The sequence below is a fragment of the Anopheles moucheti genome, chromosome 3 (genome assembly GCF_943734755.1).
Source record: "Anopheles moucheti chromosome 3, idAnoMoucSN_F20_07, whole genome shotgun sequence".
In the NCBI taxonomy this organism is placed as follows: Eukaryota; Metazoa; Arthropoda; class Insecta; order Diptera; family Culicidae; genus Anopheles; species Anopheles moucheti.
The window spans coordinates 50,529,651-50,554,875 of record NC_069141.1 but is presented as its reverse complement, the minus strand read 5'-3'; the positions used below and the strand labels follow the sequence as shown (position 1 = coordinate 50,554,875).

Here is a 25,225-nt window from a genome sequence, read left to right as displayed (position 1 = left end):
GAAAGTTTTAGCGTTTTTTTATGATGATTATGATGATGATGGTGATGATGATGAGGGTGATGATGACAATGATGATGTGATGATGTGATGATACACGAACTTTAATGGTAAACAACGAACGGTTTGGTGAATCGATTACGCTTACGGAGAAGATTGTGATGCTTAACGGCTATTTTATCAGCGGTTGTTTTCTTTGTATTCTTTTCTTCCGTTGTACGGACATTTATGTGGCTATAGTAGTTCATTTTCGTCTGCAGTGTGATAAGCTAATTTTATTGGCTTGTTGCTTCAGTTCGTATATAAGTAGTACTGCTCTTTTTGCGTGCCAATAATGCATGCATAATGGTTTCTTTTTGTTTTGTTTTTAGTTTACGTTCTTTATATAAATCAGTCGTTGGTAACCACTCCTTTGCATGTGTTATTTTATAGGTGTCTCTTCGTGTTCATAGCATCTTACCTTACACAGATATATTATCGTCACGATCGATCGAATTGTCCTAATTTTTATAAAACTTGTTGTTTGCTATTGCTTACTATTCTTACATCTTCCTAAGGTTGTACTTTTTCAAACAGCTTGTGTTTTACATTCTTCTCTTGTTTCCTTGTTTCGCGATGCCTGGGCGATGCAGAGCAAACGCAATCGATTTTGTTTTGTTGGTCAACTGTACTTTCAATTAATGTGTGAGTGTTGTACGAAAATGACGAGTTCTCTTTTCAAATTTAACTGATAATAAATGGCGTATGTAAATACGCTACGTTTGAATACAGTTGTAAAAAATATAACTATACGTGTTCCTTTACATGATACTCGCAAAATCCCGCGAAAGGAATTATTTGACGCAGTTACATTTGTTAATTTTATATTCGTTTATAGCCACATGCTGCTGCTAGTATGCGTTATCATTATTTTACGATTAATTATCTAATTTGACGAACACAATCGTATGCTATGATTACTTCCTACACAAATTTGTATGTGTATGTGTTTCATGCGCTACTCCTGCTACTCGATTTTTTGTTTAGAGAAAAATCCGTTCTAGTTGTCAAGAATGTTATTGAGAGTGTTGTGTTTAGTAATTTTCAGTTTCAATTTATACTGTTATTATTCGAATAGAAACAACCTGCTGGAACACGAGTTCGGTCGAAGTTCGAGCAAAATCTGGACGCAGGTGAGAATTAGAGTAAAATTAAAACATAACTTCTAGAGTATCCAGAGAGGCCTATAGAACTCAATCCTTAAAGATAGCAACGGTAGAGCTTTGCGGGCCGGTGATGTATTTGGTAGCGGCGTTAGCCTTCGCACGACAGGACCGGTCCAAAAAAGCCTCCAGACCAATCCTTCGTACGCAGGACTGACTATCCAGCTACGGATGAAATAAAGCCGAAGAAAGCCAGACATAGTAAGCCACTTCCAAATTAGTTACCATGGAAATTAAAATAACCAAACATGTAATGCAACGATCGGGAAAAAAGCTTTATCTATTGCTGCTTTTGAGGTATGGTGTTCTTAAGTATTGAGAAGTAAAGTGTTGCGTGGGCTATGTGTACTTGCGTGTGAGAGTGTAAGTAGTTTCATTTAGCTGATCATACTACGCCGCAACGCATCAAATGCAAAATGCCACAAAACGCCTCTGTACAAAACGCACAAAATTCTCGAATTGTGTTCAGTCTTACTTGTTTCGATCAGTCAACCTAATTGTTATCTGTTCGCTGTTTAGATGCTTCAGTTTGAATGTTTTTGGGTTCAAAGCATGAGCTTTGGGCAGCCTTTTTGATAGTCTAATACGAGTTTTTTTTTCTGATGCGTTGTTGTTTCGTTTAAGTTCATTGCTGATCAAAGCATACACAACCTTTGGGCGGTAGGGACAAAGCTTAGTCTGAGTGAATGGTTTCCGATAGCAACGCATAAAGCGTGACACAGTGGTAGTACTATAAAGTTTGTTTAATTTAGAATTGGATTTCTTATCTCAACATATAATTTTTCTGATGTATATATTAAGCGTTAGTGTACAATACTTTCCACACAAGAAATATCAAACACCCTGCGAGAAAGGGATTAAGTGTTATAGTGAGAGAGATAGGAAGAAAGCAAGAGAGCAAGTTTGCTCGTGCATTGGCATCTGTAGAGTTTTTTCAATAATTCTGGGGATAGCCAAATTTTAGAATATTTTGTCTCACACAAACGCTCTTCGTACGAAACGCCTAATGTTACATATTTGTAGTTCTCACTAAACACACAGTTTTAGACGTGCAGCACACCGTTTACTTATGTAGCGATAGTTATTTTTACGTGCTAATTTAAGAAAGACTGGAATTATAGCGTTTTTAAAAAGAAAACTCTTTTTATAAACTAGCCTGTGATTTTTAGCATATCGTTTTATGCACGTTGTATAAAGAATAAAAAGCAATGAGCTTTGCTTAATCTATGCTAAAAAAACATATTTCCAATATATAAAAAGACAATTTTTCTAACGTTCTTATATAGCTTAGTCCGCTCACAAGTTCATCAAATGATTTCTTTGTCTTATGGAGATCTTAGCCTCACCTGTCACAAGTTTTTTATGTTTTTCATCAGTTTTTTTCCTTGTTTCCTTTCTGCATTCCTTTTTGTGTTGAGACACCGCGCACTACTCTCAATGTTGCTAATGCTGCATTTTGCAATTGTTTCACTAGTCTTTTTTAATTATTTTAGCGTACATAAAATATACTCCGCGTTAGTTTTTTTTTTGTTGTTATAAAGTTTTATCGCATTATTCGGTTCCTTACATGTTTATGGCAACTTTTGCTAATAATTTGATTACTGTTTATAGCGCGCTTTCTCGCTGTGCTCTGCTGCAAAATATCATCAACCATCTCGTTCATTGGGCAAAGATTTCATTCATGCAACGTGTACGCTTACACGCATAGCGATTTTTCTTGATTGAACTTATCAACGCTACAGTTTTTAATGATGCCACCAGAACCGATGACGTAAACAAAAAAATATTGCCAAATGTTTTAGGCTGTTCTCTCTCTCATAGAGAATTGTTTCACTGCACTGTATCTATGTGTTGTTGCCGTCGGTTGTTGGGGTGTGTTCTGAAGCTAGTGTGTTTCTCGTTTCACTTCTGCGCCGTTTTTTGTAGCACAACGAGCTAGCTGGAAAACATTTCCCACTACCGCAAGGATTTATGTTTTCCACTTCGTTCTCCTCCATATTGTGGTCATTTGTCCTTTTGCCTTTGCAGTCTAATCACTTTCCTTGATTTTATTTTTGCTTAATTTGTGTGTCAAAATACTTTCAGTAGCTTTCGTGTCACAGTAGTTTTTCTCCGCGTTTTACTGTCTGCACTACTTGGTTTCGCTTACAAAATCACAACTTTTGAAATGGTGGCAGTTTTGAATTGCCATTGCATTTCCGCTTTTGGAATAGAAGTCATTCACCCATTCGCTGGTAGGGTAATTTCATTGTTTCAATATTTGCTTCTTTTTCTGTCCCTATTCATATTCGTGGTAATTTATTTTCAAATAGATTTCACGTGAACTGAAAATTGAGACTATTGATAAATTTGTACCGTTTATCATGTTTAACACTTTGTAAGGAGTTTCCTACTCCGTGTACACATGTATTTTTGTTTGGCTGTTACATCCTACCCAAAAGTGTTCATATATTTAGGTGTAGCTCGAAACGCCGTGTTTTGGTCATTTTCAATGAGCTGTGGCTAGTGGTATATTATCGGTAGCTGTTTTCGCAATTCATTTCTTTTGCTGTTTCATTTTGCTTACATATCTGTTAAAATAGACGTATTTTAGTGTTAAGCTATTATTCCGAACAGTGTTTTCACACTTGCAGTACAAAGCATACATAAATGAACGCAATTTACTCTACATTCAGCTTACGCTATACATTATTCGAAACATTGAACAACTTGCTGGTAGTATCTTACTTTGCTTCCGCTTAAGAAAAAGCTGAAGTATGTTACATTTCTTTACTCCTTGCTTGTTTAATACATCGTTTTGTTGTAGAGATTCAAAGAATCCTTCGACCAGTTTGATCAATTCGAAGATATGATCTTCAATGTGCTGTCGCTTATCAATTTAATTGATCTTTTTGATAAGAACGAGCCTTTACAATACGGTTCATTTGTTGTATTTGGATGCGAACTTACTACTAATGTCAATGCTTGGAACTGAGCATCATTGGCTAGACGGTATTTCAATACATGCTATACTCAATCACTAAGCAACGGTACACAAATAAAATGTAATCCAACACCGAGCTGTTTACCTCTCTCTGTAGCTCGATAGTGTCAGATGATGATAGACTATCCGAGTTTGTGGTAATAATAAATCTTGTGATCCAATGACCAATTCGCCAAATAAGAAAATAGTGTCAGAGGATATTAACATTAGAAAACCAAAAATGGTACGGTTTCGTTTTTGACTGGGACACGTTCGTACATGAATAAAGTTGTCCAAAAAATAAAACAATACTATTAGCTGCTAACAAGACATGTTTAAAATAATTGTGAAACCGGTTGTTACACATGAACAAAGCATGTGCATAAACATTTATCAATTACGATGCAACAGAACAAAACACAGAAATACTTCTAAAATTGACTACAAATGGAAACCGACTACACTACACATGAGAAGAATACTTAAATACGTTAAAAGCGCTCCACATAGAATATCGAACAATGTTCGCGCAGGCGCATAGGTGTGAAATAATACATAAAGTCAAGGCAAAAGACACTAAACGATATGATAATGTTAGACATAAAAGATTCAATCGTGATCTTTGCACGATCGTGCCCTAACTGTCCCATCTGGACTAGTAAAAAAATACACATTCAGAAATGATCAGTCTACTGGTTTAGAACCTACAAGCAAAATAGAATAAAAGAAATATTTATCTAACACAATTCTAAATAGTTGTGTTTGATGTCGGTACTAAACAACTTAAACAATTAAACCAGGAAAACGGACTCAGATTCAAACAACATACAAGCCAAAGCCACAGTCTTAACGAAACAAAAAACACGCTGGTGGGATGCACATTATGCTACGACTGGATAAAATTAGGATTTCTTTTCGATGCAAAATGTTTGAACTTCTTTTTACTTCTACTACTCAAAATAGTGACTGACGTCATGCGTTCACCCAGATGGGAACAATTACATATTTAGCGATTGTGAGCGTAGATATGAGTGTTTTTTTTTCTTCCGGTTTCCATATTTTTTTAATGCAATGTACACATATAAAAAAACTGTTCAAGACGCTCGTTCATCGTTCATCATTCAGTGTTCAGTCTTGTTGAGTAAAATGTGTAGCGTTCTTCAGTATAATGTATAAATTACAATCATATTCATAATATACGTTTGAATTATTTTCATCGCCTGCGTTACTTTCATTTGTTCTTCTTTATCCCTATGTACTCCAGATACAAAGTATCGAAAAGAGCTGTATAAGTGTCTAAATACGCATTGTCTATAGGACTTGACTAAGAAATTTGCTACTAAAACATCAAAACTGCGTTTTGGAGAGGATAAAACTTAGCGAACATTCACATTCTATACTATACAAGTTGAAAATTAAAAACCATCTATATCAAATTAAAAGACACGTGCCGTGCACGGCGTGTCACAATGAATGCGCTTGCCCTCATCATGGCCATGTCCACCACTAGGCGCGTAACTATTACTAAAATTGTACTATATTTACGATGCATCATCATCTCTTCACTTTTTCCACGGCATTTAGATTTGATCCATATTTGCTATTTTTGAAGACAATAATTTCATTTACACCTAACAAACAACCTAAAACTGCTTATGGCTAAAGGAAACGTAAACGTATGCCTTGTTTCCTTTTGCATCGCTTTGTTTACAATTAGTTTCGTCAATTTCTCGTGCTGCGTATGCATTATCGTTTGTCGCTTTATTAAAACTGTTCCTTGTACTTTTCGGTTTCTGATTTAAATTCTTTTTAAGCTTCCAGGTTTCAGAATCTCGGGTAGGATTTGTATCGTAAAAGTTAAACCAAAACAAAACGATTCAAATTTGTTTCATTGCAATCACCTCCCACACGAAAAGCTCGGGAGAATGGTGAGAGTGAAACAAAGAGATGTCGCCCAGGACCAACAGACGAAACTAAAAACACGGTAGTAACAACTAATTCAAACGAGTTTTGAGGTAGCAGCGTTGCGGTACATATAATCTTAGAATTTAACTTGTTCTATCTTTTTTATAGTTTCCAACTGCAGTGTTTCGGCCACTTTGTGCTTATATGCTTAGTTTAAGAGCCTCACCAGTAATAAGTAGGAGTTGTGATAGAGCAAACTAATTATATCAAACAATATTTTGGCAGTTTGGTTCCAATGCTCAATTTCGAAAAGCATATTGCTCATATTGCTCCGGTCACATAGCATGGTGCCTGATTAGATGGCACGATACATTAGTAAATTTGAATGAATGTTTTTTGCGGACTGCACTGATCGCGTGCATCCGGTGATGTTTCAACCATGACTACGAGTCGACCATCTGGCAACAAAGAGACATCGCTGGGGCGATCTTTTTCGTCCATGCCTATGGCTAGTAAACCATTCGACGATGGACGTATTTCCACCTGCATCAATCGATAAAGAGAAAGGGGATGATCATGAAATGCACTGTAAGGATTGTTCTGTATGAAGGATAACTTACCGCCCAGAGAAACTCCAACTGAGGTGAAAACACCAGTACTCGCTGATTTTTAGAATCAGCAACAATCACCCGCCCATCATCGTCACAACAAATCCCCGATGGTCGACTAAACTCGTGTACTGCTGAACCTTCGTGTCCTTTTGCAGCAAGTACCTGAAATAAACAACGATAATCATTACCACCACTATTCTACTATATAGCGTATCATTGAACATTCATTGAACATTAATCAAACCGATCACATACCTTTGAAAGAGTCGCGTCGATTAGCAGCAGACGATGGTTTTCAAAGTCTGATATGATAATATCTCCTTGCGGTGTGAAGCAAGCCCCACGCGGAGTCGTCAGGCCTTTCAAATAACGACTGTGATTCACCCCATCGAAGCTGTAGCGCGAAATGAATAGACCATCGGGGCTAAAAAGCTGAATCCGATGGTTCCGTGAGTCTGTCACTAAAATTTCACCCTTTGTATTCACTGCTACATCCCACGGATACTGGAACTGGCCACATTCCTTCCCGTAGCTGCCGAACTTGAGGAGAAACAGTCCTCCGGCCGAAAATACCTGCACTCGATGGTTGTCCTTGTCGACCACAATGATGCGTCCCTGTCCGTCCGTGCAAATACCGGCCGGTAGATCAAACTGACCATTTGCCGTACCCTTCGAGCCGAACTTTAACTTGAACATACCGTCGGGGTAGAATATTTGCACACGATTATTGCGCCGATCAGCCACTAGTATCTGTCCGTCTTTGTCAACGGTGATACCCCATGGACGCGACACCTGTCCATCCTCATGGCCATCGAAACCGAACGTAAGGCTGGGACCAACGGCTGACTTAGCTGCTACATGATTGTTGCAACCGGGAATGCACTGCCCGAGTATCGGAGCTCCAGGGATTGGACCAATACCGAAAGACGTCGGAGAGGACCCCAGAACGGACGAACCGCCACCTGGTCCTTTCCCCATCGGTTCCCACGTTGAAGAACCGATGCGTTGCGCTGGTGTGGTACTGCGAACAATTGGGCGCCGTGTTAAAATGTTTCCGATCGAACCCACTACACCGACTCCACCGACACCATTGTTCGCATTAATACCACCACCGCAATTCGGTCCCGTCTGACCCTGTATGCTCGCATTGCCTGAGCTATTCGACGACACGGAATTACTGCGTTGACCAACCAGCATCACATCACCCTGCATTCGAATTTCCTGCAGCAGCTCAAAGTTTGGGGCCACGAATGTGATAAATTCTTCTTTTGGTTGCAGATTCTTATACATAGCCGCAAATTGTTCCATTTGGCTTTCGCCCGTTGTGAGCGTCTTCGCAATCTCCATGCTGCCCATCACCGATACGGAGTCCAGGGCCTTCGTTAGCATATCGGACGTCTGAGATAACCCTGCCAGGGCGGCACGTAAACCAGCCATCTGATCGGACAGGGAAGTTAGCTTCTGCTGCCGAAATTTGTCCACCCGGTCCAGCAGTGTGCGTTCGCGATCTTCAGCGGCTAGAATAAAGTGGCGCATAGCCTTACGTATGCGAGCCGACGCTTCCATTGCATCCCTTTCCACGGCCTGAGAATACGTGACAGCGCGATCAATGCTGGCCTTGATGTATTTCGTACCCAACTTTCCACTTTCCAGAATCGACATGATCTTTTCAGACGCACCGTGCGAAATGTTTGCCACCGGAATGCACGAATGATCTTTGTGGTCCCACAGGGTGCACTCTTGACAAACAACCTTCTTGCAGGATTCGCAAAGATAGCGCAAAACTTCCCCATGTACATCGCAATGCGGTTCGGACAATGCGACTCCTGGAATGGGCCCATTTGAGGGTCCGCCACCGTTACTATTAAGGCCATTTCCTTGCATCATGCACGGTGCCGAACCGATCGGTGAGATTGTGTTGATCGAAATCATGCAGTGATCCTTCGTGAAGGCATTCTTTGCGTGCAGTAGTGTACAATCCTCACACAACACATCGTTACAATCAAGACAGCGACTCGAGGCGTGTGTGTCACATCGCCCACAGATGGCACCTACGGACGAGGGACAATGGCTGCCGTTGGATGAGTTGGTTTGTGGTGAAGTACCCGGGGTAAGCTGGGTATGACTCGTACATGTGGACCCTATCACACCGAAAAGTTCATTTGAAGCGGTTGCCACATGTGCGAGATGCCCGCCACTGTTTGGACCGTTGGATGATGAACCGATGATACCGACATGGCCCATTCCGAGCGGTCCACCACTTCCACTGCCGCTACTGCTACTGCCCGTACCGATTGCACCCAAAACATTGGTGAATAGTATATCCTCCGTAATACTTATGCTATCACGATCCAGCGAAGTGTTGTTATTGCTAAGGGAAGGAAACAAAATGAGGAACACAACAAAAGTTAATGAAACATCCATTTGCGAAAGGGATTCATAACAATCTTACCTTTGTGGAACCATAACCGGTCCCGAGCTCGTTTTGTGCGGTGCATCCCAGCACGGCAACGCGTTAAATAGACTTGAAAAGAAGATATGATCGTTGGAGTTGAAGTCTCCTGCGCCATCGGGGCCACCACTGTTCGGACCACCGTTGGCCGTCTGTGCTGTTATCTGCATCGAAGAAGCACCATTGGATAGCAGTGCCATAATCGTGTTTTATACTGTAGGAAAGTAAAGCAAATATGATCGAATTCGTTAGTGTATGTTCGTTTATATTATTGTTTAAATTACATGAATCGAGCAGTAAATATTTGTTTAAAATAAATAAGGAGTTCTTGCGTGTAACATCGTATCGTGTAACATAGTCCTGCATGTGAGATTTTTAATAAAAATAAAACAAAAAATATAAACAAAAATTCATTACACTGATGTGTCTTTGCTGTCTCACAGGAAAATGAAATATTAGGCACAAAATTAAAATGGAAAAATAAATAAGGTTTCTACTTTCCCATCCATCACTAGTTGGTTTGAGGGAAACACGAAAAGTACTTTGTACCGAAACCGAACCCGAGTGTCATCTTTCACTCAATAACTCATAACCTCACTTTTCCTTTGTCGATATGTGTGTACCACCGGAAATGGAACGCTCATGCATTGAGAAACGGTGTTTGGGATTGTTTTTACACGCAGCCAACATTATTTTTTTTGTTATTGAGAAAAAATTCAAAAACTTCACTACTACCACGCTAATCAATACATTATTGCTGCGTAAAAAGAAAAGTTTTTTGTTTTTTATAAAAGCAAACTCATTTTCTTCAAACACGCGAACTAGAATTACTTGGTTGTAGTAGAAGTGGACGAAAATTTTAGCCGAAGGAAGGAAGTTATGCCTACAAGCATTAGAAGAGTTTTGCGTTTTTTCTCCTTCCTGGAAGGACAATGAACACCAAACTGAAGGATCAATAAGGGCATTTGATTTACAATGAAGTTTAACCGTTTTTCCTTCGCTATAGTTGACTTTAAGTGCAAAAGGAAACACGCGGAAGGCAGGCATGGGTTCGTTTCCTGTGCCTTTTCATAAGCCAGTGAATATTTTGCTTACTCTATGCCTTCCATCTCTGTGACAAATGAAACGCAGGAGAGGTATATACGTGTAGATGGTAAAGCTAGCGGCGACATGTATGCATATTTCACTCCGCACTCTTTTTATAAGAACTTTACAACCGTACCGGCCCACCATCTTACGCTTTTGGCAATCACAACCCCTCAGGGGTTGTCGACGGCATATGGTTCGGTTATGTTTCGGGATGGCGAAGAGCAAAAAGAGCCTGTGTATGCAATCACTCTAACACGATGCATTTTCGGTCCGTTTCTTCTCTGCTACTGCTGTTCTCCTCGGTTGTTCCCCATCGTTTGCGTCGCTTTTACACATTCTTCTAGGAGAACATACAAAAAAAACCCCTGAACCTATCCTTCAACACACGAGAAGGCACACAGAGGAAACTGCATAAAATGTGTGTCGATATTAGCAAAGCTGCATTTGTCCAATACGACCGATTTATTTCCTTTTTTTCTAAATTTCATACGGATCTCGCCCTTTTTGACGTTTGCGACGTCGTGCAGAGATGGGCCCAACCACCTTCAGAGATCGGTACAGGGGGATCGATGGTACATTCGTAGCGATTTGGCACGAATTCGTTCGTCCTATGGCGCGGGCAACCTTTCGGTCGTCCGTTTCGGTGTACGACCCGCTGGCACCCTGAGACCTCCGTTTATGTGTTGAACGAAGCCTTTGGCAATATAAGCTAAAATTGTTCCGCATGAACATAATAGGATCCGGTGTACGTAAGTAAAATCATTAAAATGCTTTGGTTCGTTGCATTTGCTGGTCGAAAGAAACGGGAGGAAAAATAAGAATGAGCAAATGTAGCATCACTTTATTGGGTCTCTGGGCATTTGTTGGCCTTCAAGTTTGCCCCATGTTTGCTTAATGCTGTGTTGTTATCGCCTGATCGCTATGTTCTGGTTCTCGGTTTTTTTTTCTGTTGCTATACGAGTACAGGCTGTACCATATGCAACTGTTGCTATCAAGGATCGTAGTGCGAATTTCGTACTGTTCTGGTTTAAATTCATGAGTCAGAATGAATCTTATAGTCGAATGAATGGCTCTGAATCTCTGTTCATTTCACAATCTTTCATCATCACAATCGATTGAATTAGTTTCATCATGCTATTTTTTGAGCAATATCACAAACTTTATTCTAAACATATTCACCATTTCAAATTTCAACCAAACCGCTCTCTTTCTACCACTTTCGTACAAAGTGGTATTGTCGGTGATACGAAAATAAGTCCAGAAATCTTGGAGTCTTAATGAGATACCGAAATTCGCGGATCTTTCCAATCGGAAGATCCAAAAAAGATGACACTTCTCATAACATTCATTCATCACAACAGTACAAAATTTGTATCGATCTCTTCTAGCTGTTATCTTCTAGCTTAACCAGCATTTAAATCTTTTCACTGAAATACGTGAAATATATAAAAAAGTGAGCTTATAGTGTGTCTGAAACAAAGGTATATTTAGAATCCGTCACAAACACATTTTGAACATACTGCTTGCATGTCCTACCGACGAAACAGTCCTTACAATGACGTACCGTAATGCCTGCGGTGGTGGCGGTGGACCAGTATTCTACCTGCCATGTCTCTCTCCAAATGCGGTATGTTTTTGTTTTATTTCAACCACCGAAAGCCTCTTAAAACCAAGAAACCATAGCGAATGAGCCGTTGAAGAGTGCATCGGGTTCTAGGTAATCGAGCGCTCAGGATGATGTGCGCATCCTTGGAATGGGCATTTGGGATACGGTGTGGATTTCATTTCATCAACCCGCATTACTTTTCCATTGTTTTTTTTTCTTCTGTTTCTTCCACTGATTGTTATTTCTATCCGCTTATTGGGTTTCGTGTTTTAAGGTGCACAGCAGAACGCATGCCTTTCGTGGAGCTCCCTCCAAGGTGTGTGGGTTCGCTCACGTGTGGGCCGAGCGTCCATGATCATTAGTTGCAATAACAATCTTCCTGCATGCATTCTTTACTAGTGTTTCTGTTTCATATGCTGGTACATTACTGGATGGAACTGTTATTACTTTTAATATTCTTATGTGAACGGTTTCTAACCTCGCTCTGTTATGCGGACAACAATATATTTCTACTAGTACATCTTTGTTTTTTGCTTATTTTCAAAATTTACCGACGCATTTCATAAGACTCCAACGAAGGAAAAATGAAAGATCATACCCATGGGATAATACTTTATGCTTGCAATGACTTCCTTTTCCTTTCAGAACATACTTTTTCCTTTTCTTACACACAACCGACAACAATTGAACCCGCTTAACCCAAGTACACGGCAGTTTGTAGCATTAAGCCCACTCCGCTCACCCGTAATGTGCCGAGGGGGAAGACACACACACACACACTTGCAAGAGCTGGTTGCTATCCCGTTATAAATTTATGAAAATTGACCTATGACCTGACTGGTTCCATGAAAGCATAACCCATTGTGTCTTTTCCACCACTGGATTCGATCAGATTGAGAGAGATGTGAATGAATGTGGTTGTGGTTTAAACCCAACCTACCATAACTACGTACCCTCCATTTCATCAAATACTGATGTCAACTGATCATTTGCTAATGTCCTCTCAATGGCTTACTAGTGCCAAGATGGTGAATAATACTGCATGCATCAACTCAAAACAACCTCCAATAATCGAAAGTTGATCGATGCAAACCGAAGCAGTTCCCCTTCAGCTTGACATAAACCGTTTCTTATGCGAATCATGTGAAGAAACAATAAAGAAGCGTATTTTTTTGGAGAAAGTTCCTTGCGGTTCGTTCGAGTTAATATGTTTCAGAAACATCCTGCATGTGGCCACAATAAGAAGGTCCCGTTTATTCGCCCTTCTCGATGGTAACCAACCCATGCAGCAACATGAAACCCAGTTCCGTAGATGGCCATCATTCATCCAGGATGCGCACTGCCGATCGATGACGCCCTGTATGCAAGAGAGACCCCTAAACAAGAGAGACAAAACATACAACAAAAAAGAAGCTACAAACTACACCACCCAAGGACACCTTGTGATGAAAACCGGAACGGTACTCAAAAGCGTACACAGCTCGCACACACAACAAACGCAACTGCAGACAGAAAGGTTAGGAGGAATAAAAGTAGATGGAAGAAAATTCGAATAAAAACGCTGGAGAAAAACAGGTCTGGTGCGATCGGTTTGCAGTTGCTTTGCTCCAAAACATCCCATCGCTGGAGGATGATCACCAGAGGCTGCGGATCACCTAGAAGCGAAGGTAAGAGATATCACAATATTCAGGAATACCCATGATCTCGGCCGGTTGTGAAATAAAATAGGTGGTGGTGGTGGTGATGATGGTGAGGGAAGAAAAAGGTTGCACCACCAGGGGTGGGCACACGAAAATGGGGGAAGGAAATGCCCCGAATAAACACAAAGGAACAGAAAATTGTAGAAAGAAATTGACAACAAAGCAGCAAGCGAGTTGCATATGCTGCTTTTGGGAGGTGGAATGTACGAGCATTGAAAATGTTGAGGTAGTCCCAAAGATGAATGTGCGTCAGAATGAGAAAAAGGACCAAAGAAAGAGAGAGAGAGTAAGATATAAAGAGAGAAATAGAGAGAGAAAATGATCGAAAGAAGAGACGGGCTTTACAGATATCTGTGCTTTGGGACACGTCGTCACCCACATGCAATTGTTTGCTGTGGCCACTGCTGGAAGCGTCCAAAACGAGAGAAAACGTACATAATGTTGTGAGGTGGAGAGTGAACAGATCAGCGCCGATAAACACAACGCGCGTTGAATTGCGATCCGCTCAGTGACCCCTTGCTGTGAGTGATCGCAAGAATGGGCAACAAGCAAACCAACATTTGCTGAAACTGTGCGCGCTTGTTCTTTTCATTCAAAACACGCTTACGACCGTGCAAGCGTAAATAAAAAGGGCGCGAAAGGGAAGCGAAACATGCATACATTTTTTCCACCGTACCGACCGGTGAGGAGCACATGGCGACAATTATTCGCGCGCGCAGCTGCTCCCTTTATGAGTTTATTTTTCTTTGTTTTTTTTTGGATAACAGTTCCGCACCACCAACAGGGATAATAAATCGCACCATGTGTTCATTTTGACACAATTTACTTAACTGAAGCAATTTTTAGTTCAACAGTAATTACATAAATATGGCAAACAAACGCAATACAGGGTTTTACAATCAGGTCTTCGAGTAACGAATTTTTGTCGCTTATTCATGAATTTTGTAATATCTAACGGAATGCACTGCTTTTTTATTTTATTCATAAATAAAAATAAATGTATTGTGAATAAAGTGTTTAAACTTGCAATCTAAATAACTTTGCAACCGTTTATTTTAATTCGCAGCTCAGAATCGATTTAAATTCCAATTGTATTATGTTCAATTGTATTCGATTATGTTAAACATAACATCAGTTAAACGGTTAAACATAACATCAACTTTAATTGTTTTTCATGTTTTATATGAAATATTCCATACAGGTGCTGTAATCATTTAAATTGTCTGCCAGCGACTTTGGTCTTTACTTTATTTAAGTAATTGGTCTTTACTTCAAAACTTGCGGCAGAAATTGTGCATCAAGGTATAAAAATTGATGCTCACTGCCAAAAATTGTTGATCATGAGACTAAAATTCATGCGTTTGAGCCAAAAACTACCGGCAAACGACTGTAAGATAAACCGGAAGATTAGTATTGAAACACGAAAAACTTTTTTCTTGTAACAAATCCAAACTCCTTCCGTTGATTTCTAGTGTTGCCTTTATTTTTAACTAATAACTTGAACTTCGATCTATTATAGGTCTGATCCTCTCTGGATGAGGTTACTAACTGAACTTCATTTCCTTCTCTTCCTTTGCTCTATGGCTACTAGATTAAAATCTCATTTGTCCTAAAACTTTCCCTTTCCCGTTTTCATACATAGATCGAATTCTTCACCTCTGCTTTAAATAAAAAATATTGTAATTCCAACAGTTACTATTGAACATAATTATTATTAAACATTTGTGTTTCACTATTTATCTTCCCGAATATCTTTCTTTTATCTTCCCGTTTAGAAGGGTTCGCCATATATTATTTGTTGTAAAACCCTGTTGGCCTCATTTCAATAAATGCAACCTTACAAAATTGAACCACATAACACATTTAAATGACTCAAATTTATGTTACTCAAAAAGGGATGTGTCAAGAAAAACAATACTTCCAATAGTGGGTTATATATTGGAACAATATATAGATTCTGATATGGCATCATTGAACCACAACAATTGTCTAAGAACAACGGTTAAGAGTTTTTACACCAAAGGTTAAGGTTTTATTGACCGCGAGTGGGGACCGGCTGTGTTTCTCATAATATGCTCCCAAATGTCCGAACATCTGCTGTTTGTTGTGCACGTTTCTGTTGCAGCAGTCGATGTACTTGGGGATGCACTGGTACCACCAACTCCACCACCACCACCACCACCACTCCCGCTCATCACCATCGGTCAATTTTGCAACTGGCTGCCAATTTTGAACTGTATTTAACAACCTGCTGCTAGCTTTCGGCAGCTGCAACTCTAGACGATGCATATGTTGTTATGCCGGGAGTTGCATCCACATTTTCCGTCTCCTGTCCGCTGGTTTCACCACGTACAGTGCAGAGCGACCGCCATAACCGGTCAACTGGTAATTCGCTATCATCATCTGCGTATTTGTCTGCCACCAAAATAACAAAAAAAATGTATAGCTCTGTACGAACCGCGATTCGGTCGTTCACGTGCGTTCTCGTGATTTTAAGAAACATAATCCAAAATCACAAAACAACAACATTTCAACCCATCATCTTGATAACACATAGAATGCAATGTGTTGCAAGTGCATTGCAAACCGCATTAACATCTGGCGACATTGTTTGATTTACAGCAGAAAGCCACGATTATGAGTTATGGAGCAATCCAATATTTCTGCTACCTAAAAACCGTACATTGCTCACCGTTTTTGCTTTACAGAAGTTTAAAGGAATTTAAAGTATTCACCTAAATTTAATGTTCTAAAAAGTATTTTGTTATATTTCTCACACTGCCAAATAGAATGAACAATGTGGATATGTCTATTATAAAGAAAATCACCGAAACTAGACAAGAATAGAACTGTTCTCCGGACCTTAACCATTTAACGCACCCAACCAAAAGCCAAAGAACATCCACTCCACACGCTGGTAAGAAAAATAAAAACGACGAAACGATAAAAGAATGAAACAAAGGGGGAAACAAATTTATGTATGACGCTCCAAACGCCGAAAGAAGAACCATCTGCTGCTGCTGCTGCTGGATAAATTTGTGCCTGTTGGCTAGTGGTGAATTTGAACGGTGCCTGTGCCTTTACCTTCCATTTTATTTCTATTTTATCTTCCTTCGCTTTTGGAAGTCCTCTTGGAGTACGAGCGAAAAAGCGAATGACGGCATTACCAATCCCGACCACCATTCGGGCACAGCATAAATAAGTTGGTAATGAACCATATGTGCACGTGTGTGTGTGTGAGCCTGATGGAACAAGGAATACTACCGAACTTGGCTGACTTAGCAGGTAATTTGTGTCCCGGAGGCACAAGGATGTGCCAAGGCTCTCAAGGCTCGCTGCACGCAACCTACATACACGCAACACCGTACGGCGCGCTTATCATGCATCTAGTGTTTAACGGAATTTTCGATATACTTTATAACGCACTACAGTTGGTTAGGAAGAATCGTTTCGAGGGAAAGTGAGAAGGTCACTTCTTTTCATTGGAAAACTGTTTCTTCGTCTATTATTTCTCTGCAATGAATGCTCTTAAATGTCACAGTGATGAGCATCATTATAAGTGCATTGACGATACATAATACGCAAATACAACATTGCAACCGAAATTCACTTCATGGTACATGCATTTTTGTTGCGAACGATCTGTTTTGGCTATGATGTCCAATACTAGATGAAGCACGATTCAAAAATCGGATACTATTTGCCGCAAACAGGCGTTCATCCATCATAGGGGCGGTTTATTTGATCGGTTATTGTAATTTTGATGGAATTGTTTTAGGTTTAGGGTAATAAAACGATATCAATGGTACGATATCAATGGAAGTTACCGCACGGACCATCAGCGATTAAACTATTAGAATAATATAGTATAATAATAATAGTATAAACCAGATAGCCAAACCTTGGTAAGAATGAACGGTTCGAGTGGTTTTGCAGCAGTCACCAACATGTTCTTCCCAGTCTAATAATCCCATAAATGGAAAATGTTCGCAAAGAGTAAAACTTTGAAATTTATTTATGCCTTTACGCCATACCTCTGTTGGTCGCAATCATCCTTTGCTGCGTACTGTACGTGCATTTAATTCATCGTCTAGCTTGTTTGATTTCCACCTTTCACACTTCGTCTTTCGTTCCTTGTTACGATCCTCTCTTTAATTCTTAGCCCCTTCCAAAAGTATCCTCTCTTAATACAGGCTTAATCTTAATTTTAAGTAATTTAAGCTATAAGTTTGTATGTTTAGTCACTACGCAGGCATTACTTAATAAACTAAATAAATAAATAAAACTAAGGTAAAAATTTATCAAGACCTCATTATTAGCAATCCCTTCAAAATTGGCCAAAAAAAGGATTTTATGGAATTTGGTTGCATATAAGCACAAATAAAGCTTTACAAAATGTGGCAATGTGAAATGTATTGAAAACATAACCAAAACTAGTAAAAATATGACAGGTCCGGACTTCTTTCAATGGCCTACAATGGCTCTAGTCTACAACTCCAAACTAGAAATAATTTGATGCCGAAAAACCTAACCAAAATCATGAACTGGACTGGACATGGTATGATAGTGCGGAAAATTCCCTCACTTTTATCATCCCACATTTAGGGAAACAGTCATAAACAGACCGAAAAACTGTTTATCGGAGCCGTTTTTTTCTCTTTGGTTGTGTTGTTTTTGTTTACTGTTCTGTTCCGCTTTGCGTGCTGGATGCTCGTACACCAACACATGGACACCTTTTTTTCCGGCCATCTTCGATCGGTGTTTCGTGCACGTTACTACCGAATATGCTTCTGCCCATCAACGTAAGTTCCCTGTCGCAAAAGGGGTGTATTTTGGGTTGTTTTGGTTGATATCGCTGCTTGTCGCTGGTGTGCTGGGTCTGCTTGTTATTGGTGCCGTACGCATGCGTCCGCAACAATATGTATAATTTCCTCCCTTCTGCCGTAGCCGAACCGAATGGGGCGTCAAGTCAAACCCACCGGCAAAATGTGGAACATTCACCTTGCCGAAAATAGCCGAAAATCAAACGTCGTTGCCGAAAGTTTGTTGAACCTTTCGGTAAGGATTGAAGGATACATTGACCCTTAAAGAGATGGTCGTGGATCAGCATGCTATCACCCACCAAAACCCGTCCTAACAACATTGGGTATTAGTCAGCAAACACCCTAAAGGACATTTTGCCCTAGCGATAGCACGATACAGTTTGGGGGAGGAAAAGCGATTTGTGAGGGATTGTCGTTTCATTTAGCATCGGCGCCGCTTTACCATTGAATCAAGCAGCAACACCACCAACACCAGTGAACTACTTTCTATACACATCCGCAGCATGAAACGGATATACAGAACGAACGAACTGAACATACGCGAGTAGAAGCGAGAAAATTGGAACGCAACGCAAAATGTGGAAATTTCAATAACAACAGAAGCCAGAAACGTCTTCCGGGCCCACGGTTCTTAATGTTGATGCGCAAAAGAACGTTGCAAAGGAATTGAACGAAGAATTGAAGGCAAAACGCCGAATGGAACACGCACCGAAGGGGAATGGGCTTTTTTTGGGACTTTTCATCCAGGGGACGGGGAAAAGGCAGAACCCGGCCAGTGGAACGGGATCGTTTCTTGAGATGGTACCACAAGGATTCCCCCTGTTGTATTCAGCAACAGCAACGGTTGATTTGTTTGCGTTCGGGACGCGCGCACCAATGTCCTTAGGGGATCTTGGACGAAGAACCGTCGTCATTTGTAGGGATGCTATGTTCTACCAAAAAAAAAAGAAAACAACAACGAAGAAACCGGGTCATTGAACTTTTGCGTCGCACACGCTAAAAGGGGGGAAAATAAGTGCGTTTGCGAACGGTTGAGAAATGAGATGTTTTGTGTTTTGTTTTGTGGCGTAAATCTGTGGATACCAGAAAGAACGCCAACAGAAAATTAGTTGAATGATGTTCTTTCTCTACTTTCACCTCACTATTTATTGATAGCTGTTTTAATCGTTCTAGGTGTGCAACTAAGTTATAGCTATTTGTGTAGATAACTCGCCAGTAATAACCATTGGGCGATTATGCCGTATGACGCTCCTTGAAAATATCTAATTTTGTGATAAAAAATCGCCATTTGCGGGAACTGCTATATTTCGTATTTAGTAAGAAGTTAACCAGCTTACGAAAATGCTCTCTAAGTAGAGCAACGTGGCGCAATTAGTTTCGTCGCCTCAACCACATATGGATTTCGACGTAGCCGACCGTCCGCTTGAAGGACGTCCACAAAACTTCAACGATGGTCAATTTCAATGTTTTCGGTGGGACCAGTTGGGTATAATCTATTACGAGTCGTTGCAGCGTAATGCAGCATTATTGAAAAAAAAATACCACGTGGTTAGACACGATAAGGCCATTCTTCAGTATTTCAGAATTTCTACCCTTTCCATCATATTCACCAGATAACGACATTCGATTATCACTTATTTCATACGATGACACATAATCTGTGAATTCGGCAGTTCCGGTCACATAAAGATATCAAACAATGATTTGATTCGTGTATAGTGTTAAAAGATGTACGCGTTTTCCGTAATGTTATTCGAGCTCTTTCGCAAAGATACGCAAAAGGTGTAGCTAATCATAGGTAATACTTCCTTTGACCCATGTGTAATCATTTTGGGTACCATAAAGTTACATTTTCATAATGTCATAACGACAGTGAGCACTTAGTTATGGTTCTAACATTATTGAGGAGATCCCAAGGTGTAGTATTGGCACGTTAAAGGTTGTGAATATGGTCTCATCTAAATCATTACTCGTGAATTATTACACTGCATGGAAAAAAATATAAAGCCACTTAGTGGGAGGCACGATCTAAGCAGGCCGTTAATTTGCAGAGAGATTTTGCACTTCTCCAGCAACATTTTCCACAAAACATGCTCTATGCTGGAGAAATTAGCTTTTAACTTAAACTTCAATTCAATAATCTATTTGTTCGTTTTATTATATTATCAGATTGTTACAAAAAACTGGCCAACATCCATGCAATACTAAGCATTGAACGCTGCTGCGTGATGGTAGCATCATTTTGTTTGGAGGAAATAAGGCCAGTCTCTTTGCATTTCGCTTTTTTTAACAATTTTCAATGAAAAAAAAGCAACTCTTCTGTCGTGGGAGGAACTGGTTCGTGGGAAACGATGGGAGCTGTAGAGGACGGAAAAGAACGTCTTACTGTGGAGACGGGTTTCTCTTCGCGGACAATTTCTTTGCCTGCCGTGAGGTTTTAATCTCACTGTCTGCCTGTGCGGTGTGCCTGTGAACTTTTCACATTCACTCCCGGTGTGCTTGTTTTGCGCTGTACAATCGCTTTCCCACAACTTTCACTCTTTGGACTGTGTAGCCGAACGAAACTTTATCAGTGGTGTAGCGGTAACAGGCACACTAACACATCTATATTTTGTGCAAAACGTGAGGAGAAATTCCCGTTGTTCCCCAGGCAACTTGTCAGTGATTAAAGCAGATCATAGTATGCTTTTTATTTGGTGAACCACATTTGCAACGCTTTTTTACGCATAATTAAAGTTGCCACTGCTAGGTATTTCGGTTTTATTGGCGCTTACCTTCTGTTTCGACAGTTTGCTTTTTTTCCTGTTGAGTGTTTCTTTTCTCTGCTTCTTGGGTTCGATTCCTTCTACTTCCGATCAATGCACGGGGACAAACAAGCTTAAACGATGCCGAGGTTGTGGAAAAAGCACCAGCGGTACAGCATACACCACGCCGAACAAAAACAGATAAATCTCCGATACCGCGAAGATCCACGACATTAAAACCACTTACACACACACATACACACATAAACACACGTGCGTAATTCACTCACACTTTTTGCGCGCACGTTTTGTAACGTGCGGGCCCCCGTCTCTTTTATTCGGTTGTGTTATTTCCTTCTCTATCACATTCCTGCTACGTTGATTCTGTTTTTTTTACGCGGCTATTACTCCTTTCTTTTCACACTGCGGAAAGAATGATTTACATGGGTTAGTATTCTACATCAACACAAACACACCTACACACACGTGCGTAAATGGGATGCATTGAAGTAAAAGTATGGCGGGTTGTAGGAGGTCAATTTCCAGCTGGATGCTGGGATTAAGCCGATGGCTGCCATCAGGTCGTGCTGCACTTTCACTTTTTTCCATTTACCAATTCTCATCATACCGTCCACCCATTACTCGGCACGCTCTCATGCTTCGCGCGGCACCAAAACTCAAACTAACCAAACAAGAAGGGAAAAAAACGTACGCACTAACTACCGCCGACGCGAGAGAGTGTTGCTTGTCGGTGTTGTTCGTAGCTGTGTATCGGCGCAACTTACTCAAATGTGTCGCACGCGCACTTGCTCCTTTTTTGTTTTCCTCTTCGTCCTTTGCTTCTTTGTTTTCTTATCGCACACCCCGTGAACGGTTTGCTTTCACTGCGTTATCACGCACCCGGCCTGTGGGGCTTTGGATTTCGTTCTCGTACCGGGGTGTCTCTTCTTTACTCACTCTTCGCTTGTGACGCAGTGACATCGAAACCAACGACTGGGTATATTTACTTAACAAACATGAGAAAAAATGCAGAAAGAAGAAAAAAACGGTACAAAATGGGAACAAAATGAGTTTGTACACCTCGTTTCCTGGCTCCTCCTCTGTTAATCATTTCACTGGCCAAATTTTGTATCTTGTTCCGATTCGATTACTCACCTCACACTGCACGAAACTTTGTTATACCTTATTTATAATTTAGATGTTCTGCAGCGGAACAACCAAAGAAAGAAACATTGGAATTCCCAATTCACTAACAATCGCGATTTCTTCAGCCCGATGGCCGATCTGAAAGGCGAACAGTAAACGGGCAACGTCGACGGTTGCAATGCAATCCCGTACGATCGTTGCGTTTCAAAATGGTCGTCGTGTCCGGGGTACGGACAGCAAGAGTATCCCCACAGTGCGATGGCTCGATGTAAATGGATGACGAAATAGATTTCTCCGTCTATTGCCAGGGAGATAAAATTGTACGGTTGAAAAAAACGGCGTAATCCCACGGAATCAGCAGCATATAGCACGAAAATACTCTCCTGCGCTCTCGCTCATCGGCATCGCAATGCTCTTGGTGCACATGGTATCCGTCTACTAGTCCGTTGGTGCTGGGTACGATGCATCCCGAAATGCATCCGGCACACAAAGCGAATGCAACCGCGCGAGAGAGGGATTTAGGGTTAGGCGAACCGGGTGTAACGGGCGCCGGAACGGGAACGCGGGACGTGCTGAAAACGCAAACACACCACCACACACACTGCGTGGCCTTCCCTTACGCTGGCCAGCAAAAGTGTCGGATAATTGCCTCTTTCCGCTGTGCCTTACTGCGTGTTATACATTGGCCAAACGTTCGTGCGTTAAGCCTTCTTTTTTTCTTAGCCGTGGATCGTGCTATTTTCACTATCTACACTCTACACGCTTGTTTGGATCATCCTCCTAAACGCTGTGGCCGAACGCCATGCATCATCAAGCCAAACATAAAGGATGCACACAATTTCAGCCTTTGCTTAAGCAAAAGGTTCACCAGAAACGCACACATGTGCTTTACGCATTCAGGGGCTGCAGAACAAGGGAACCCTTCCAAGAGACCATAATGGAGTTTCGTTCGCCAAGCCAGCAAATGTCCGTGCCGTTGGAGTACTACCGATTTTATTATTACCTCTTGCCGTCAAGTTGTCACATTTGCACGATGGTTACACATAGAACACAAAATAATACACCAAACACATTGTTAATCCCCGGTTTCATTGATGTTTGCCGAGTTTCCTTTCTACGGGAGCAGTCTTTTCGTTTCCGGACTTTTTACGACACAAAAAAACCACCACACCACCGGTTCAGTGGCACTCCCTTCCGAAGCGTTTGATCACGAATGAATGAAGGAAAACAATTCTTTGCTTGTCAAAAGCACCGCCTCGCTTTATGAGTTTTGTTTTCGGTCCGAGAAAGGGGCCAGCATATTCGAGCGGCCCGGATTATCGGGTTTTGCTTAAAAACAAAGTCGTATTCAGGATTGCGAGTTTACGAACGAATACGGTAAATTAAAAAATGATTCAAATTAATTCTTAGTTCGCATAAATTTTACATGTACATGTACATTAACTGGTAAAAAATTAAATGGGTTCTCTTCGTGTGAATTGATTTTGTGCCGTAGTTGTAATCCTTCAACACTCTAACTAAACAAATGGTAAACACGGTTAAATGCTGCGTCAGCATCAAAATTTCAATGGAAATTTATTTATTTATTTAAATTTATTTCCAAATCAAACAGCAAACAAACGCACAACCCTCGATTTTATTTCGACTAATATAAACCTCAGCATTGTCCAATTTGAATACTATTCGGCAAATTGTTCCCAGACAGCCCGCTAAAACGGCCCGGAACTCTGTCGCTTTTTAAGAGCTCTTTGACCCGTATCAAAACCGTGCATAGAGATTTCCATAGAGCATAACCCAAATATGGGTAGGAACAGCGTATAACGTTTTATGAAGAACGTTTGAAGAACTTTTCGTTTAGATTTAGATCTTTCAGATACACAAAACTTAATTGTGTGGTTCGAATCTGCTGAGGTTTACTACTCCTCACCTATAACTTCTTTGTGGCATTCGTCCTATTCTTTTCATTTCTGGGTTTTATTAGCCTTAGTTCGCTGATTGCAAGATGGTCAGCGCTACTGTACAGATATTTGAACTATTCAACTACAGACAGAAATAATTCTTTATAGATATTCATAAAATAGAAGTAAGTTGTATATTTCTTTACTACTGTATTACATCTTGTACTACAGCCAACTTTACTTTTTCGACGATGAGCTTTTTCTTTTCTGAAAACTTGAAAATACTAGTCTTTTTATTTGGTAAAATGTTGAGTATTACATTCAACCAGCGGCGGATCAAACGGTAGGCGGAGTAGGCGGTCGCCTAGGGCCTCGCCGTGTTGGGGGCCCCAAACAACTTGTGCCGATTGTGCGATTTTTGGAAATTTAGCAGCAGAGTTAATTTATAGCATAAAATCTAATTAAAAAGGTAGAAAATTGTTCGAAAATATCCTTGGATTTTATATATCCTTGGTTAGATAATTTTTTTTTGTTTCATTAGCTATATCGGCCCGGTTACACGGCTACGCAATAGAAGTATGCAGTGTATTCAAACTCCTTCTTCTTTATCGGCACGACATCTTTAGGATGCTTAAGCCTACCATTTCTAGTTTTTTTTTAAATTTATTTACCCGTAGGATACGGAGGTTTGGTGGTCCAAATGAAATTATTCCGTGGTCCTGTCTTGTGCAGACCGACTGCGCTACCAATACACCATCTGGCCCCCCCGTGAACCCTTATATGCCCTTTTACTTCAACCTATTCATGTATTCTATTTGTTGAACGGGATTTTTTCATCTGTTCGTAAATGATCCTACCGTTAGATGCTAGAATAGAAACCATGCTTATTTTCACTTCCGCAATATTCGCAAGCTATTGCCATTGCGATACTCGTGGTGTGGTATTGTTTTCTCTCCCCCATTGAACCGTGAAAATGTCCAGCCTACGTGTTTCGAAACAGTATTGTGGTGGAGTATTGTGTTTAGTATTTCGATTGTCACAATTTCTGCAAGTTTGCAAGCCGGTAATGATATTATAATTGACACAATCT

The 25,225-nt window shown here is 40.5% G+C and overlaps 1 protein-coding gene across 3 annotated transcripts; it reads right to left on the bottom strand.

Annotated features, from left to right (window-relative positions):
• Positions 1–5,166: 5,166 nt before the first annotated feature.
• LOC128301858 (protein wech) lies at positions 5,167–23,427 on the bottom strand. 3 transcript variants are annotated; one of them, XM_053038509.1, is made up of 6 exons: positions 23,241–23,427; positions 21,122–21,514; positions 9,130–9,343; positions 6,933–9,048; positions 6,687–6,839; positions 5,167–6,609 (listed from the first exon to the last, which is right to left on the bottom strand). In XM_053038509.1, the coding sequence occupies exons 3-6, from the start codon at positions 9,327–9,329 to the stop codon at positions 6,439–6,441; spliced, it is 2,640 nt and encodes an 879-aa protein (XP_052894469.1). In that variant the 5' UTR covers positions 9,330–9,343; positions 21,122–21,514; positions 23,241–23,427; the 3' UTR covers positions 5,167–6,438. The 3 variants fall into 3 exon arrangements, with proteins under 3 accessions (XP_052894469.1, XP_052894470.1, XP_052894471.1); XM_053038510.1 differs by lacking the exon at positions 23,241–23,427 and adding an exon at positions 22,247–22,365; XM_053038511.1 differs by lacking the exon at positions 23,241–23,427 and adding an exon at positions 21,705–21,724.
• Positions 23,428–25,225: the final 1,798 nt, after the last annotated feature.

Excerpts from the sequence above, each read along its gene's own strand:
- LOC128301858 (XM_053038509.1), bottom strand. The coding sequence starts at position 9,329 with ATGGCACTGCTATCCAATGGTGCTTCTTCGATGCAGATAACAGCACAG. Across the intron at positions 9,049-9,129 it reads CCGGTTATGGTTCCACAAAG|CAATAACAACACTTCGCTGG; the intron begins GTAAGATTGTTA and ends TCCTTCCCTTAG. Across the intron at positions 6,610-6,686 it reads AGTTGGAGTTTCTCTGGGCG|GTGGAAATACGTCCATCGTC; the intron begins GTAAGTTATCCT and ends CGATTGATGCAG.